This window comes from Argopecten irradians, chromosome 15, assembly GCF_041381155.1.
Source record: "Argopecten irradians isolate NY chromosome 15, Ai_NY, whole genome shotgun sequence".
Lineage (NCBI taxonomy): Eukaryota > Metazoa > Mollusca > Bivalvia > Pectinida > Pectinidae > Argopecten > Argopecten irradians.
Genome location: NC_091148.1, coordinates 8,174,688 through 8,191,916, shown reverse-complemented (window position 1 = coordinate 8,191,916; position 17,229 = coordinate 8,174,688). Strand labels below are relative to the sequence as shown.

Genomic DNA, 17,229 nt, shown 5'->3' with positions numbered 1-17,229 from the left:
AACATATCAACAGAGTGTAGTAGACTTTAGACTCTTGGTTTCTGAGGGTGATCACGAAGAAATCCATAAGATTCCTCATAGGGACCAAGGCTCAGACTCATGAGAGCATCAGTGTGAATTTACAGGAAAATATAATTTGCTATCATCATAAATCTGTACCTAGACATACCGGTACCTAGAGTTCAATTGTACTGTACAATACAAACAAAAAAATCTGACAATTTTTTAATTTGTTTTACAGATTCTTTATTAAATGTATAAATTTTCAATGATCTGATGAAGAGTTTGAATTTTTCACAGTGAAATACCTGGTAATGCAAGTTAAAAAGCTTTTGTTGTTGGGACAAAAAAGGTTTGCAGATGGCCTGTGTTTTATGCACAGAAACAGCTAGAATAGCTGTCACTTCTTTGGATATAAATCTGATACTACATTTACTTCAACCTCATGTTTTTTAACTCGCGCTGTCAGCTTTATGACCTTCATATCATGTTATCCAAAATCACAATCCAAGGGAGACAACCTTACTATTTTTTTCAAAAAAAAAACTTACAACCTTTTATTTTTCTTGGTCATAGAAGATATTTAATTCTACATCCTTGTTTTCATGCATTGGTTCGAGAGAGAAATCTTTGCCATTTACACCAAACATGAAATTGATTACAAAATGTATTCAGAACAATGTGCAAGATACATGTATATATCACTATATATTAATCCAATAATATTAGACGTAGATATTGAGAAACTTCTGATGGGCAAAACCGTTAGACACGACGTAATGATCAGGATCATGAAAGAATCTTGGACTTCGGTATGGACCTAGCCAATCATTAATGACATAACTTTTTGTAATATCATCTTTGATTGGAAAAGTCTGAATGTAAGACAATTTTGGACTTAGATTGTCTCATGATCCTGAGGCCTGGTGGTTGTCTTCATGCAGATAAGCACTTTTTTTTTGTATCCAAATCTGCAGGTCTATCATGTTTTATACTGAAAAAAAGAAATAATCAAAATCTTGTTTTTACATATGAATGAAAAGGTGTCTGGTTAAAATATAAGTTGTATTATGCACAAAATGTGTACTTGCCACGAATCTTATGAAGAAAAAATATAAACTTTTAACATGTAACCTTTCAAAAAAGACTGAAGGCACTATGTTTTCATCATATATAAACAAGTATTAACTCATTCACCCCTGTAAATTCATAATGAACTGTTCCAGCTTTTGAATTAGAGCAGTTCAAATGTGTCTTCAAGGGTGAAAAAGTTAAAAGCATATATTAAAGTATTTTATAGTAAATTTGAAATGTATTTCTATCTCCACAAATAGGATTGAAAACAAATGAACACGGTTAAAAATGTTTAAAGAAATCACAGCCTGAAAATCCAATGCAAAAGGACATTTTGACATTTCAGCAATTCCATCTTTTCATTTTGCAGCAGTACATGTTCTACTGTACTTGTCATACAATGTAAATTGAATGCAAAAATCAAAAAGTAATGATTAAATATAATATGAAAAATGTGAAAGAATTGAATGTAATTAATATGGCACAACCAAGGAATTACTGTGAATTTACATCCCCTTGAAATTTTCTACACACCATTAACCCTGTGAATACCTAACAATTATAATGAATGTGAAAAACTATTATACTACATAGACATATATGTATGTTTAAAATGGCATACAACTACTGAAGCATAAAATAGCCATAAATGCACCCCAAGAGCACTAAAACAAACTCTCAAATGGCTAAACCTGTCTATAAAGGACACCTAATGGACATAGCAAAATTGTCCTTTATACAGAGGTTGATTAAAGAGTAAAGTTCACCAAATGGGGTTGATGATTCTGTCCTTTATAGACAGGTGTCCTTTATAGACAGGTGTCCTTTATAGACAGGTGTCATTTATAACAGGTTTGATTGTGTCTCCATTTATATAAAATAGGTTGAAATGGCCAAAATAAAATTCAAGCAAAGCCAAACCTGATTAAATTGAAGCCAGTGGGACCATGGTAAAAATTTGAATTATCTGAGTATTAAGTCCAAGTGTACTTGAGACTAAGCGTAGAAAGGATTTCGACTTCATTTTAAGAAGGTTCAACTATGTTTGCAAGTTTTGATGGAAAGCCATTTTGAGCAAGGAGTAATTTCAGAAAACAGTTAACTTCTTTTTGAAATGATAAGCTACTGGATGTATCAACTTCACCTTTGTGTAAAAATAACTCCGCTGAAACATAGTTTGTGTTAAATAGGAATGTTAATTTCATTTTTTACTTTTTTATTTTTTTTTTACAAAATAAACAAACAAGATCACTTTTGATGTAAACAAGATGTCTTATCTTCTGAATAAAATCTTATAAATATCATTTTCTGATTTCTTAAATAATTTTAAAAGCATAATGTTCTGTTCAACAAAACTTTACATGCATTTCTTTTTATCTACATCTTTTCGTTTGAAGCAATGTTTTCTTTTCTAAAGCATTAAATAAGTTAAAGAAATTTGTCTTAAATTCTTGCATCTACAAAATTTTCATTTTTTTTTACCCCCAGAAATTTTTTAAAAGTATGTTTTGGCATGTATGAAATATATTTTCAAAATAACATATCACTTTTAATTTTTCTCTTTCCATTAAAAGTTGCATTAAAAGAAAAAGAATTTTTTCTCTCTTTTTTTTTTTCTAATACAAAACAATATTTATATGAAAATTCTCGAATATCAAGTTCTATTGTATGAGCCATATACGTAAAAGTCTTATACTGCAGCAGTAATATATATGGATATAACACAGCTCCTTGGCCCAGGCCCCTGGAGCAATCACTTGTCTAGGCAGCGGTGATATATTTGGCCACATACTTCTTTCTGATGTCCATATCCTCCTGGGGTCGGTTATGAGGAGTCCATACCGGGTCTCCCACAAACAGACGAACGGCCACTATGTGATTCTGTCAAGAATTAAAGTTCAATATGGGATATATCTTAGAAAGCTACAACAATTATAGGTCTAGGTGTGTGTAAAGGTATTAGAATTTGTTTGAATATTTGACAAATTGTAATATTTCTATATTTTATTTAATATTCAAACAGTCTAGTAAAAATCAAAATACCCAACATATCAGAATGCATTTCTCTCTTATTCTGATATTTAGCAACAGTAAATAAATGTATTTTTCTTTTTGTTCTAGTAGCAGTAACAAATAAACCAATTATATTTTCAATCTGAAGAAAATATAAATGTACCAGAATGTAATTATCTCCCATAACGCTAGAAAAATACTAAATATATAAGACTGTAATAATCTCCCTTAATATGGAATAAAAATCAATACTACATCATAATTTATCTCTCGTTATTCTAAAAAAAAAAAAAAAAAAAAAAAAGTGAACACGTCCGAAAAACCAAAATGAAATTTTCCTTCATTTCATAAAACTTGCAGAGAATTGTCTCCCTTCTTACTTTTGTGTCCAGGGTGAAGCGATGGTATATTCCTGCAGGCAGTACAATTAGATCACCAGCCTCAAGGAAGATGCGGATCCATTCATCATTTTTGTCCCGGACGTCAAAATATCCGCTTCCATCAAGGCAGTAGCGAATTTCCTCATCATCGTGGAGATGTTCCTGGAAAAAAGCCTTGATCTGGAAAGGAATCAAAATGTTCAAGTTGTTAAACATTCAATTCAAGAACTTTTGCTCATCCACTTCACCCCCCGAGGATTTTTTATTCTTCTAGATCAAAGGCTGGAATAGTCCAATTGGGGATTTTAGGGGTGAATGAATGAATTACAATAAACAGACATTATATTCTAAACCACAAAGCTAATTAGATAGTCAATCACAAAGACTTCATTCTATATATTAATTGATTGGCACAACTTCTTACCTCATTCACCCTTGATACACATTTGGGCTCTTCTTAAAAGAAGACTAGATCATTCCATTCTGCAACCTCAGGGGTGAATGATTTAATACTAAAGTGATTTATCAAAATAATTCTACTAATAAATTAATGCTCACCTTTTCTTCGTAATTTGGGAGTTTTTCAGGGCTACACTCTATTTTGTCCATATATGTGTACTTCCGTTCTTCCCTGAGTTTTTGAAGTTCTTTATTTTCTTCATAGTTTTCTGGATTTATCTGAAATTCAATATTCAAATTGTTAGTAATACATTAACTATAATTCTCTGTTTGTCTCTGTTTGTATATTTACAGAGTTATCTGCCCTTGAGAGTATGCATTGTCTAAAGTCCCTTTTCAGAACAAACTAAGTAAATTTAACTCACAATGAATATCTATCTACAAGGGATATAACTCTTTATTGAGCGATGTTATAAAACCTCTTTTGACTTATCACACTTGTCTAGTTGTCTCCCCTGATAATAAATTTTTATCTTGTTAAACTAAAATTATTATCTCTCATTATATAACATGATATCCTTTTATTTAATATACTTGTCTCCCCTGATTAAACATAAGTACCTTGTTAGACTAAAATTATTATCTCCCCTTATATAACATTACCTCCCTTGACTTAATATACTTGTCTCCCCTGATTAAACACCATAACCTTGTTAAACTAAAATTATTATCTCCCCTTATTTAACATTACCTCCCTTGATTTAACATATTTGTCTCCCCTGATTTAACATCATTACCTCATTAATCTTAAATTATTATCTCCCCTTATATAACATTACCTCCCTTGATTTAACATATTTGTCTCCCCTGATTTAACATCATTACCTCATTAAACTTAAATTATTATCTCCCCTTATATAACATTACCTCCCTTGATTTAACATACTTGTCTCCCCTGATTAAACATAATTACCTCATTAAACTTAAATTATTATCTCCCCTTATATAACATTACCTCCCTTGATTTAACATACTTGTCTCCCCTGATTAAACATAATTACCTTGTTAGACTAAAATTATCATCTCCCCTTATATAACATTACCTCCCTTGACTTAATATACTTGTCTCCCCTGATTAAACACCATAACCTTGTTAAACTAAAATTATTATCTCCCCTTAAATAACATTACCTCCCTTGATTTAACATATTTGTCTCCCCTGATTTAACATCATTACCTCATTAGATTTAAATTATTATCTACCCTTATATAACATTACCTCCCTTGATTTAACATATTTGTCTCCCCTGATTTAACATCATTACCTCATTAAACTTAAATTATTATCTCCCCTTATATAACATTACCTCCCTTGATTTAACATACTTGTCTCCCCTGATTAAACATAATTACCTTGTTAGACTAATATTATTATATCCCTTTATATAACATTACCTTCCTTGACTTAATATACTTGTCTCCCCTGATTAAACACCATAACCTTGTTAAACTAAAATTATTATCTCCCCTTCTATAACATTACCTCCCTTGATTTAACATACTTGTCTCCCCTGATTTAAACACCATTACCTCTAACATTGCAATGTTAGCCACCCTTTATAAACCCTTAATGCTCTCTCAGTAAGAACATGAATTATTCACACGGTTTTTGCAAGATCTTTATATGGTCTGGTAGAAGGACCCATTCCCAATTGAAAAATAGCACTTTATTTTCCCAAAGTCAGTAAATATTTTCACAATCACAATAAAATTAAATTAAAACCCCAAATGATGTCTTATCTTACATATCAGTAGTTATCTAAATCGATATCTTGCAAAAGAATATTAAAATATTATTGCCTCTAAGCGTGTTTGTATTTCCCCACTTTGGTATTATTCAACAACATTGTGAAGAAAATTTTATTAAAATTATGCTGATGATATTTTCCCAATATTTGAAGGAAATAACAACGATATTTTCCAAATTTTTGCTTAAGGTCCTTTTTAATACAACGCGACTAGCGGTTGTATTAATGCTATCTGGTTTACTATTGATGTGTAAGACTGAGTAGGACTTGCCCTACAATGACATCTAGTGGTGACCTCTTGAACCATTTCATTCATAAACTTCCATTCATAAATTCCCTATTCATTGAATAATATTCCTTTGGACCAATCAGTAGTCATGGGAAGACTGCCTGCTGATTGGTAGAATACACAGAGAGTTATATAATACACAGCCCATCTAGGTCAACTGTTGCTTGCTGGTGACTCCTCTGTCCAACTTACATAATCTCTGTTAATGATAACTTACTATCTAAGGCTTATAGACATAAGAGTTTTAAAGTAAACTAATCATATGCCCTTTTTGTGTACTTTAAAATAATGTTTTTAAATGAATGTTAAACACAGATCTGAGGTAAAGGCAGAATAATGTATAAGGCTGCCCTCATATGTGCATGGTTTTACCAAAATAGGTGTATGTGCAACATAAGAAACAAGAGTATATTAAGGATAAAAACTCATTTTAATGAAGACTTTTGTTTTCTTTGTAATTTTCATGTAGGAACTTTAATGAAGAAAAATGTCAAACAAAACATGTATTTTCTGTGATCAGTTGAATGTTCTTGAAATAATTGATATCAAAGTCTTTATAATATGGTTTATATATTTTGATTTTGGAAATTCATTTGATTTCATTTTATTTTTCTGTTTCTGTTGCGTTGTATTTGCAGTACTTTGAGTACTTTGATTCCAAATTAACTTAATTCTGAATCCCCCTTACAGTGAGTTATAAATACCCGTCTGGTCAATACAACTGTATTTAATTCTACATCAAAGTTTTTAACTTTTTAGGGACAGGTAATTTTGAGGTCAACAACAAGGCTGCATGTATTTCGAGTTCCCGCCCAAATTGAGCAAAAATTTTGTCACAAAAAACATAAATTTCACCCCTTCAGGCTTCAGTAGATATACAAGGCCAAGTTTAAACTTGTTAATATCTAAATATAGCTGTCGGAAGCTCCAGATTTCAAGCCCCAGCAACATTCAATGACTCCTTGTAGATACCAGGTACATTGTATAATAATCATTGTGTATGGTTAGGGTAGGGGAATGACGCATACATGTATAAATGAGGTCATGGGAATCAGTCATGCATGCATGCCGGGTATGTTGTCTTTTTAAAAATTCCCAATTCATTTCACGTAGGTCACATTTAACCAAAAGGAGAACTAATACAACAGACATATCATTACACATCTGAGAACATTTTTCCATTAACTTGGAAAGGGCCATGAGACTATGAATTATGGGAAAATGAGACAAATCAAAATTCGAGAGAAAATAATAAGATGTATCATAATACATGTAGCTATGATCATTACAATGTATGTAATTGATCTCCAGTGTATAGAAGCTTAATTTCCTTTCTGAAGACAATAACAAATAATTTTGGCTTAAATGAATTAAAAGGGACAATTCAGTCTAAGAGAACATTAAAATTTGTATATATATCAGATAAAACAACTTCTAATGGAAATTACATCAGTCAGTTTTACTGTGATATGCCTGAAACGCCTATGGTGGTGACACGTGTGTGAAATATTCAAACTTGCTCGCTGTCCGCCATTACACACTGTGGTCGAACTTCTTGTATGCCGAACCCTGTCCCTTGCTCGTAAAGTAATGCAACTTTTGGCCAGAACTGCTCAAATCGCTCTGAGAGTAGTAGTGTGTTTACCTTATTAGGTGAATTGTCTTGCCTAAAAATCATTTTATCACCTTCTCAGTGGTTATGTAGTTCATTTGTTTATTGTGCGTGACTTTGGCTCGGGTATGGGTATAGAGTTAATATTGTACCTGCTTAATCGTATTGATCAACGATTTGATATTTCAACGATATTAATTAAAATACTTAACAATGTTGTGGAATTTGTCAATGTTTTACGTTATATGTTTCATAAGAAATGTAGAACAATACATTTATGCTATAGTTTGCTTATTGGTTATGTAAAAGAATTTGCCTGAGTGAATTGTCCCTTTAACAGTAGTTCATAAAAAAATGTTCGGATAATTCTAATATGGTACTTGTATCCATAAGAATCGGATCATTGTATTCAATATTGAGCTTGCCTATAAACTTATTTGAAGTTAATTTTACAGCTTTAAAATCAATCCATGAATGGTTTGAACTTCAGTTAAATGAATTGACATTCATCAAAGTACAGAAGCTTGATCTGACTAATAATGAACTATGTGACCTACAAACCTCAGAATACATGTAAAAAATAATGATATTTAGAGCCTGATAGTGCTATAAATTTCATTATTTTTTACATTATTATATAAACAGTTTAGTATACAAACAATTAATTTGGTAACAAGCTAAATAACATTACTAGTAGATAATAGGCATGATATAGCCGATCATATATTCGATATAGGCCTATATAGATTTGGGGACGTTTACGGTAAATCGTCGCACCCCTCTGTCGTTAGGAATAAATTCTTTTATGACAATGGCAACTAAACCATATCGTACAGTAGGCCTACATAAATAGCAAAATATCAATGCATTAACAACTATCCCTGCTATACAAATATATTATCATATCTAGCCCTAACACCTGTTTCGGAATCGAACTGAACAGATCATGCGGCCCCACTGATCAGCTGCATGTTGACCTAATTATCTACCTACGTTAAAATATTCCACACCGATATCCCTCAGTTGATCTAACGTGACATCCGATCCAGGTCGTTGATGAGGAAGTCGCTGATCCTCATTTGAATCGTCCATGTACCATGCTTTCACCATTTTGGCGTCAAAGATAGATATGTACGGCCTAAATCTGCGAAAAAAACACGCGTGTGCGACTACCGACGTAGAAAGAGAGAGACAGACTAGGCTAATACTTGTTCGGAACCTCTCGGCTATTTTTACACACGAAGGCAGAGAGGAAAATTTTCACTGTGTCACATCATATAACGATTAGGCATAGGGCACAGAAACACACATTTAAAGATGCTCCACCGCTGACGAATGGTATTTTTCACTATTAAAAACAGGAGCAGACGATTTAGTATTTTTCTTCAGTTACAAAAGTTACTTACTTTACACCATTACCACCACTAAAAAGTTTGAGCTTCTAATTTTACTTCAGGTTAAAAATATAAAAAATAATTAATTGCATCCCGAAAAAATTCCGTGCCACTATATCCTATATGGAATGAAGTACTGATTGCGCATGCACCAAAGGCAAAATAAATCATTTTATATTATTTTTTGTGTTGATTAGACATATATATACACGATAAAACACCAATTATTATTCAAATAAGGAATATCATTTATGCTCTGTCGGCGGTGGAGCATCTTTAACATACAATATATATTTTCTAGTGTTGCCCATCTCCATCACCAATTTATAATGACATTCGAGTTTTGAGGCCGTACAATCAACCAGCTGATCATGTAAAGATGATCGATGTATAAAGTGAAAGCGGATGGATAAAGTGCGTTTCGGGTGGATAGAGTTGGTAAAGTTTAAGGGTTTAACCTACCTTCACTGTAAATATAACTTCGTTTATTGGTTCGAGTATTCCTGTCGGTCAAATGATGTGCGATGGGATATATATAATGTGCGTTGCGGACGGATACAGTGCTCTGCGGATGACATGTAAAGAGGCCTAGTGTGGACGTCACTAACCATAGAGTAGTAGAGACTTACTTTATACACTTTTTCATGCATTGATCTGTTGCAAGTGTCCAACTAAGATATTACACTATTCTGTGGTTGGTTTTATGTTATATAAGGAAAAACAAAACAAACCCCACTTTGTTTTGTTTGTTCAGGGTGACCAATGTAGCAGGGTCTACTTAGTGGTTTTAAAGTAGTAAAGCACACCACGCAGAAGTAATCCAATTGACGAAGTTTATTACTACAAAAAACACCCTAAAATAACAAATAGCAACAATTTAGTGTACAATATATATAGAGTAGCTGAATTAATTACATATAAATACAGTATAATGGAATCATCCATTTACAATAACGTGACGGGTGTACGCACCCAGCACAAGCTACTAGAACCAATACGATTGCTCTAACGCAGCTCTTACTTAATAACTCAGTCGTTATTAATAGTACAATAGTACGCTTAACGCTTACATCAATACAACGTTACATTGGTAAATTAACTTAAAATAATGCAATGTTACTACAAATGTTGCAGGGGTATTGGTTAAAACAAGAAACACTGATTATATCATCTATATCAATTGCAGACTATATTATTCATTCAGTTCGACAATATATAATGTTTAACATTTTGGCGGGAATTTAGCAAAGATCAAAGGATTGTTCAAAATGGCATACAGCATTAAAGATGCTCCAACGCCGACAGAGCATAAATGATATTAATCATTTGAACAATAATTGGTGTTTAATCATGTATATATATGCCTAATTAACACAAAAAATATCAAAAAATAATTTATTTCGCCTTTGGTACATGCACAATCAGTACTTCATTCCATATAATATATAGTGTCACGGAATTTTTTCAGGATGCACTTAATTGTTTTTCATATTTTTAACTTGAAGTAAAATTAGAAGCTCAAATTTTTCAATGGTGGTAATGGTGTAAACTAAGTAACTTTTGTAATTGAAAAAATACTTAATCGTCTGCTCCTGATTTTTATAGGGAAAAATACCATTTGTCAGCGGTGGAGATCTTTAACCGGTAGTGCTACCGAAAAATAAAAGACACCAAATTCATCAGAATGACATTCTGCATCGATATGTAAAAAGAAATTTCGCAAAATCAAAAAAATAAAAATTCGTGAACTTTGACCCCATAGCGAACTTTTTCGTTTGACCTAATTGTTGTAATTAAATAAAAGTTAGTCTTAAATACGATCTACATAAAACATCAAAATTATTTGCTGTATCATAAACTGTTTTTGAGTTATGGCTGTTTTAAACTTTTTAGGTATGACTTCATGGCGGCCATCTTGGATTTTTGACCTACTTATAAATGTTGCGGTCACCCCTTCAACTTATGCCATACAATATAACAATAAGGCCATTGGCATAACTCTTACCATTTTGGAGATCTTTTGGACACAAAAAAAAGTGTAGAATAATAATAAAAAAACAGAACAAAAACAATAGGTCTTTTCACCACATGGTGAAAAGCCCTAAAAACAGAACAAAAAAAACAATAGGTCTTTTCACCACACGATGAAAAGCCCTAAAACAGAACAATAACAATAGGTCTTTTTACCACATGGAAAAGCCTAAAACAGAACAAAAACAATAGGTCTTTTCACCACATGGTGAAAAGCCCTAAAAACAGAACAAAAACAATAGGTCTTTTCACCACATCGTGAAAAGCCCTAATTATGACTTGAGATATCAAAATATGACCAAAAAAGCTGTAACAAACCAATTGTGCTGAAATTTCCACCGGGAATCGAACCCGGGTCTCCTGCCACATAGTGACAAGTGTGATAACCACTTCACCATAGAAATTGCTTTCAACACTACATGGTTTTTCACAGTGTTTATTGGTTTTTTTTCAAATGAAAAGAAAAAAATGATGGAAATCTCACATAAAATTACACAATTTAATTTGCAAAATGAACCCAAAATGAAAATTTCATATACAATTACACAATTTAATTCGCAACATGAACCAAGAATTTTATCTTTGAATGATCCTTCATATAATTATGACTCGAGAGATCAAAATATGACCAAAAAAGCTGTAACAAACCAATTGTGCTGAAATTCCCACCAGGAATCGAACCCGGGTCTCCTGCCACATAGTGACAATTGTGATAGCCACTTCACCATAAGAATTGCTATCGACACTACACGATTTATCACAGTGTTTGTTGGTTTTTTTTCCAGTGAATACAAATATTTCCCCTCTGCTTTTTCAAGGGCTTGGGACCTTCTAGCAATGTTGCTAGGCAGCATTAAAATATTTTATACCCCCCCCCCTTGTGCCTTGTTGTCCAGCACTTGGTATATGTAAACGGAAATCAGGGATCCCTAAATCTTGGGATTTCTCTGGTGGTGTAGCTTCTAGCCTTCATCGTCTCTGTCCATTCTTCAAATGATAATATTGCAGTCCTCACAACCCTGCCTTTCTCGACCTCTTCGTTTTGACGTTTGTAGTACGAGTTGCTGCTTCGCGATGGGCCAGGGCTGGATGGTGACGGACGAAGTGGTGATGGTAGACGCGACATCGTGGATTCCTGTGGTACAATCGAGACAAACTGCTGTGATGGAGTGGTGCTTTGAAGAACCACTTGGACAGGACTTGGTAGAGGAGGGGATGGCAGTATCTATATAGGGACGAACTGCTGAGTTGGAATGGTGCCTTGAGGAACCACATGAACAGGACTTCGTAGAGAGCATGGCAGTATCTGTATAGGGACGAACTGCTGAATCGGAATGGCGCTTTGAGGAACCACCTGAACAGGACTTTGTTGAGGCGGGGATGGCTGTATTCGTATCGGAACAAACTGCTGACCTGGACTAGGTATCTGTAACAGAAGAGAAACAGTCATCGAAGGGGCAGACCCAAAGTATATCTGGTATGGCCCTTGAGGAATCGTGGCAAAGGGAGCCGGAACAGAAGTAACAGAAACCGGCGCAGAGACAACGGTCGTGGCAACCGAATGTAACTGGCGTGGCGCTGCTCGTTTGCAATATGAACTTCTGACGACACATCCGTGTTGGTGACTGACCTGCAGTGTTGGATAATGAATCAAACTGGTGTTGCTGGCTTTAGGATACCCTGACCGGTGAGGTTGCATGTTCAAACGACGTGGGACAGGAGCTTTCAGCTCTCCTCTGAAATCTCGATCTGTAACCCTTGCTTCAGCGCACTGTGATCATGTCTCTTCGATCTTCTGTTGAACCTGTAAAATACCGGAATGAAACATAACATCAATTTGTTTTCATTGTATGCAATAGTTTCACAATAAGCCAAAACAATTACTTTTTACCTTTCCACCTTTCTATATTCTTTGTAGCATTTTACATACACAATATATATACATATATTACTTACCACTGGTGACACAAGCTGAATCTGCGACTTGACCTGCTAGTTGTCAAGGAACTTGTCGCGGACCGCCTTGTATGCCTGCATCACCATGTTCCACTTGGTACAAAAGGCTCCCTGCTTCTTCACTGGTGACGAGAAAGCCCTGCATAGGCGTATGATGATTGCCTCCACGTTTAGAGTCGGGCCACTGTGCAGGTCCTGCGTTCTGACCGAGGAAGTATTGTTTGGTTGACTCCACTCCAAGGGCCACCCTCTCTTCGACGCCTCGAATCGGGCGACTGCCCTAGTTCGGTGACGAGAGGGGAAGGTGGTGGGACTACTGTCAAAGGGATGAAGGCCGCCCCACAGGGAAACGATGGTGATCACCTGTCGTCTGGCCAGGGCTGTCATCTGATCCCTCAGGGACACAAGGTACATGTAATCTGCCAGGGCCTCCACCGCTCCATAGCCCCCCTCCATTCCATTAGGTCCGTCTGACTCCTGTAACAGAGAAAATACATGCAATTGGTAACTGTCTGTATGCAAACAAGAAAGGTAGCACGCCCATATAATCATTCAATGAAGTGTACTCACATCTTGATCGTCTGAGGTGGACGTGTCGTATGTTGTCTGCATTTCGGGAGCACTGGGTGGTGTCAAGGAGCTGTCCTCGGACCTTTCCTCACTGGCATGTTTTGTAACAGTGGCAGAAAGTCTGCTTCTCCGAAAACTTAACTGGTGCCGAGTTGTTGCAAGGGTTGGGGGTGAATCTGTAACACACAGAATATAACTCGAAGGTTAAAACCAAGTACATTTTAGAACCAGTCAAGCCACTCATAGATGCTGTGAATGAAGGACTCAAACAAAGTAATAAAGAAATTGGCTTATCATTTATATTGAATTTAGTATACCTGTAGTATATTTTGTACAATGTTGAGTTTTAGAGTTAAACAAAAGATATTTATCTATTTTTGATATTTAAAGTTGATGCAAGATCAATAAGTTGAATAACGTATTTTCCTGAAATAACTGAAATAAATTTATTTTAAATTTCTTATTTCTGAAATAACAATTTCAACACTAACAAATCCGGTAAAAATCTAAGTTCCGTTTCTTAATCAAATTAATAATTTCTATATTCATATATTAATTACTGAAATTACCAATGTCTCTTCAAAGAAAAAAATAAAAGAAAAAAGTAAATATATCGATATCTTAATGTTTACTTAATTTGAGAATATTTTCGAAAAAAATCACATTAGAAGTATTACATTTCCGGATTAAGTGTTGGTTTCCTTTTGAGAAAACCAACATGGCTGCTTACATGTGTATCACTTTGATTTGCCGTTTTTTTACTTATATAAATCATGGCCAGATACTTTTGCCAAATAAAAAGGTACATAATTTGGTTACTTATAACACTTTTTATGAAATGAAACATTTCTGCAAGTAATACACTGTGTATTTTTGTTTAAACACTGCTTGAACAAGTCGAACAACAAGTGCTATGCACTGTTACTAAATATAGCAGTATTACGGTCATATCATGTTTTCAAAAACAAAAAAGATAAAATTAATCTTGACTAGAGATTGACATCTTTTTATTTATACTTTCTATATGTATTGGTTTGAAAATGATATATGATTAAAAGGTAGCTAAAAATAATATATCCCCACTATGAAGGGAGGCAACTCGAGCTACCAAATCTCGATGGAAGAGAGCATAGTAAATTCATCCGATATAGTTCGGAACTTCAACAAAAATCACTCACTTCAACAAAAAGACTTTTGCAAACACATTTAAATATATTTTTTGTGTATAAATAATTTTAATAAATTATTAATCACCAAATTGTGTGTAACATCCAAATAGATAGATAGAAATTTACTGCTGAGGAATAAATTAAGAAAGCGTTGTGTGTGGAAATAAACACTTTGCTCATAAATATGAAAACGAAATAGAACGAAGTAAACATTGGAAAACATCACCGATCGCATAATTGTAAACATCGATAATCATTGTGAAAATCATTGCAAATGGTTTTTTTTTTTATTTCATACCTTCAATTAGGATTTCATTTAATTTTCATCGAGGATTGTTATTATTGTTTTGATGTGCTCGGGCTTACCGAGCGTACCTACTTATATGATTGGTGTTTAAATATTTTTTTTTGAAAATCCATAAATAATGTTTCAAATTTATGGCATGGAATTAGGATGCATTTGGGGTAAACATAGAACATGTTAATCGTACTTGCTGGGGAATAAATTAAGAAAGCTGGTTTTCATTCACATATCCTTTCCTTCTCATTGAAATAAATGCTACTGTTGTTTTGTCACTTTGCAATCAATAATGAAAACAAATCATTTTTCAGTTTGTCACTCACCGATGATAATGTGTAAACATCGAATTCATCACTTAGGAAAATCATTATTCTGATGGTTTTCTCATTTATTCTACCTTCAATTATGGTTTTCATTTAATTTTCATCGATGGATTGTTATTATAGCTTGATGTTGCCACTTACCGAGCGTACACTATTTGGTGTTGTTGTCGACTTCCTGATGGTTGTTCACAATCCATTCTGTTAGTCATATCAAGCTATCAGTCACTTATCACTATATGATAGTCATTTATCCATGTCATTCAATCTGCAATTGAAAAAAGGCCATGGAAACCAGAGATGCGTTTGATAGCATTTGGGTTTCGAAACTCTGGCATCCATGTTGTCACTGCTCCTTAGTATCCCAGAGACAAAGATGGGTTCACCATGGTTTTCTCCTCGATGGCGACATTTTCCTGAATGGTTTTACGCTATCCTGATGGTGTTGCACTATCCTTCAATCAGTTGATTGTTGTCACTTTCCTATCCTTAAAGATGATTTCGGAAAGGTTCCTATATCGTGAAGTTTCACTTATTATTGTCATTAAATTACTGATGGTTTTTCTTATCATTACACAAGTTCATGGGTCACATAACATTGTCACTATCCTGATTGTCACTATCATGAAAATTTGTCACTATTATGTCACTATTTCTGCTGGCTGTCACTATTCTGAATGGAATTTCGCTATCCCTGATGGTTGTCACAATCCTGATGGTTTATATTATACCTGGGAAAGTACCAATTTTAATTTTAGTCACTATCCAGGAATGTCTGCCATCTGATGGCCGTCGCTATCCCGAAGGTTGTCATTATCCTGAATGTTCGTCACTATCCTGATGGTTGCCATTATCCTGATGGTTGTCTGATTGGCTACGAATGCCAACTGAAAGGTATTCATTACAATGATTCCAACATCAATGACTTCTGTTACATCATCTATGACTTTTTCGTGTATTGAATCATTTTGTAACTGAAGAATGTATCTGATAATTGGACTTAAACTTTGCATCAAACATGTTCATTTCCACAAGTGTCATGTTCCCTCCATTTTCACCAGTACCTTGTTTCTCTGACATTCCTTCATTATCGTAATTTCCATAGTTCCTAACCCATTCCTCATCGTTGTAGCAGATCTGGCTTACCTCATCATGGTATCAAAGGCTTCGTGTTTGTTATTTTTTCTTCCCTCGAGTCTTCATGTCTTCTCCATTGTTACAGGCTACATGCTTGTCTTCTCCGCCATCCGATAACCATACCGTCCTTGTGGAGGTGGCCATATCTTTGCCAAACAGTTAATTGAGAACTTTGAGAAGGTCTCCTCACGAGATGTAGGTCCAGATAATTTGCTGTAAAAAGGTGTTTAAACACAATGAGGTGGTGTCGATGTTGCTGGGTTAATTCAACATTGTTTTATAGTTGCTGCTGATGCTACTGTTGTTTACAATTTGTCATATAGAGTCTGCATCAAAGCATGTAACTTGTAACCATCTTAATGTCTGTGTCCGAGATGCCGCTTTAAATCTAATGGCCACATTGTTCTTTGAAGCAAGGATGACATTGATGTTTCATCCGTTAGACAGGTGGCTTCTTCTTAGTCTAGGGGTGTTGATATAGGATTTGAACATTCCTACTTGATTATGGCTCTTCTTGTGACGTAGATACTTCTCATCGAATAAATGTTGTGTTGCAATTTTTGCATCTGAATTGTCAGCTTCATTTAGCACTGGAAGCCGACTCATGCCGACGTACCAGCCTTGACTTGTGGACTTTGGGCACAGGTGCCCCAATGATAATTTAGGCGGTCTTTCTGTGACGGTAGTTCCATTTTCTGATTGAATGACGAATGTTCTACGGCAATCGCACAGTCAATTCAATACAGTTATCCCCGACAGCACAGAACTACCCTTAA

At 34.4% G+C, this 17,229-nt stretch overlaps 1 protein-coding gene across 1 annotated transcript; it reads right to left on the bottom strand.

Annotated features, from left to right (window-relative positions):
* Positions 1-221: 221 nt before the first annotated feature.
* On the bottom strand, positions 222-8,781 carry LOC138308976 (uncharacterized). The gene is made up of 4 exons (XM_069250058.1): positions 8,569-8,781; positions 4,026-4,145; positions 3,468-3,647; positions 222-2,955 (listed from the first exon to the last, which is right to left on the bottom strand). Exons 1-4 carry the CDS (start codon positions 8,683-8,685, stop codon positions 2,836-2,838), a joined length of 537 nt encoding a protein of 178 aa, XP_069106159.1. The 5' UTR covers positions 8,686-8,781; the 3' UTR covers positions 222-2,835.
* Between the last annotated feature and the right edge of the window lie 8,448 nt (positions 8,782-17,229).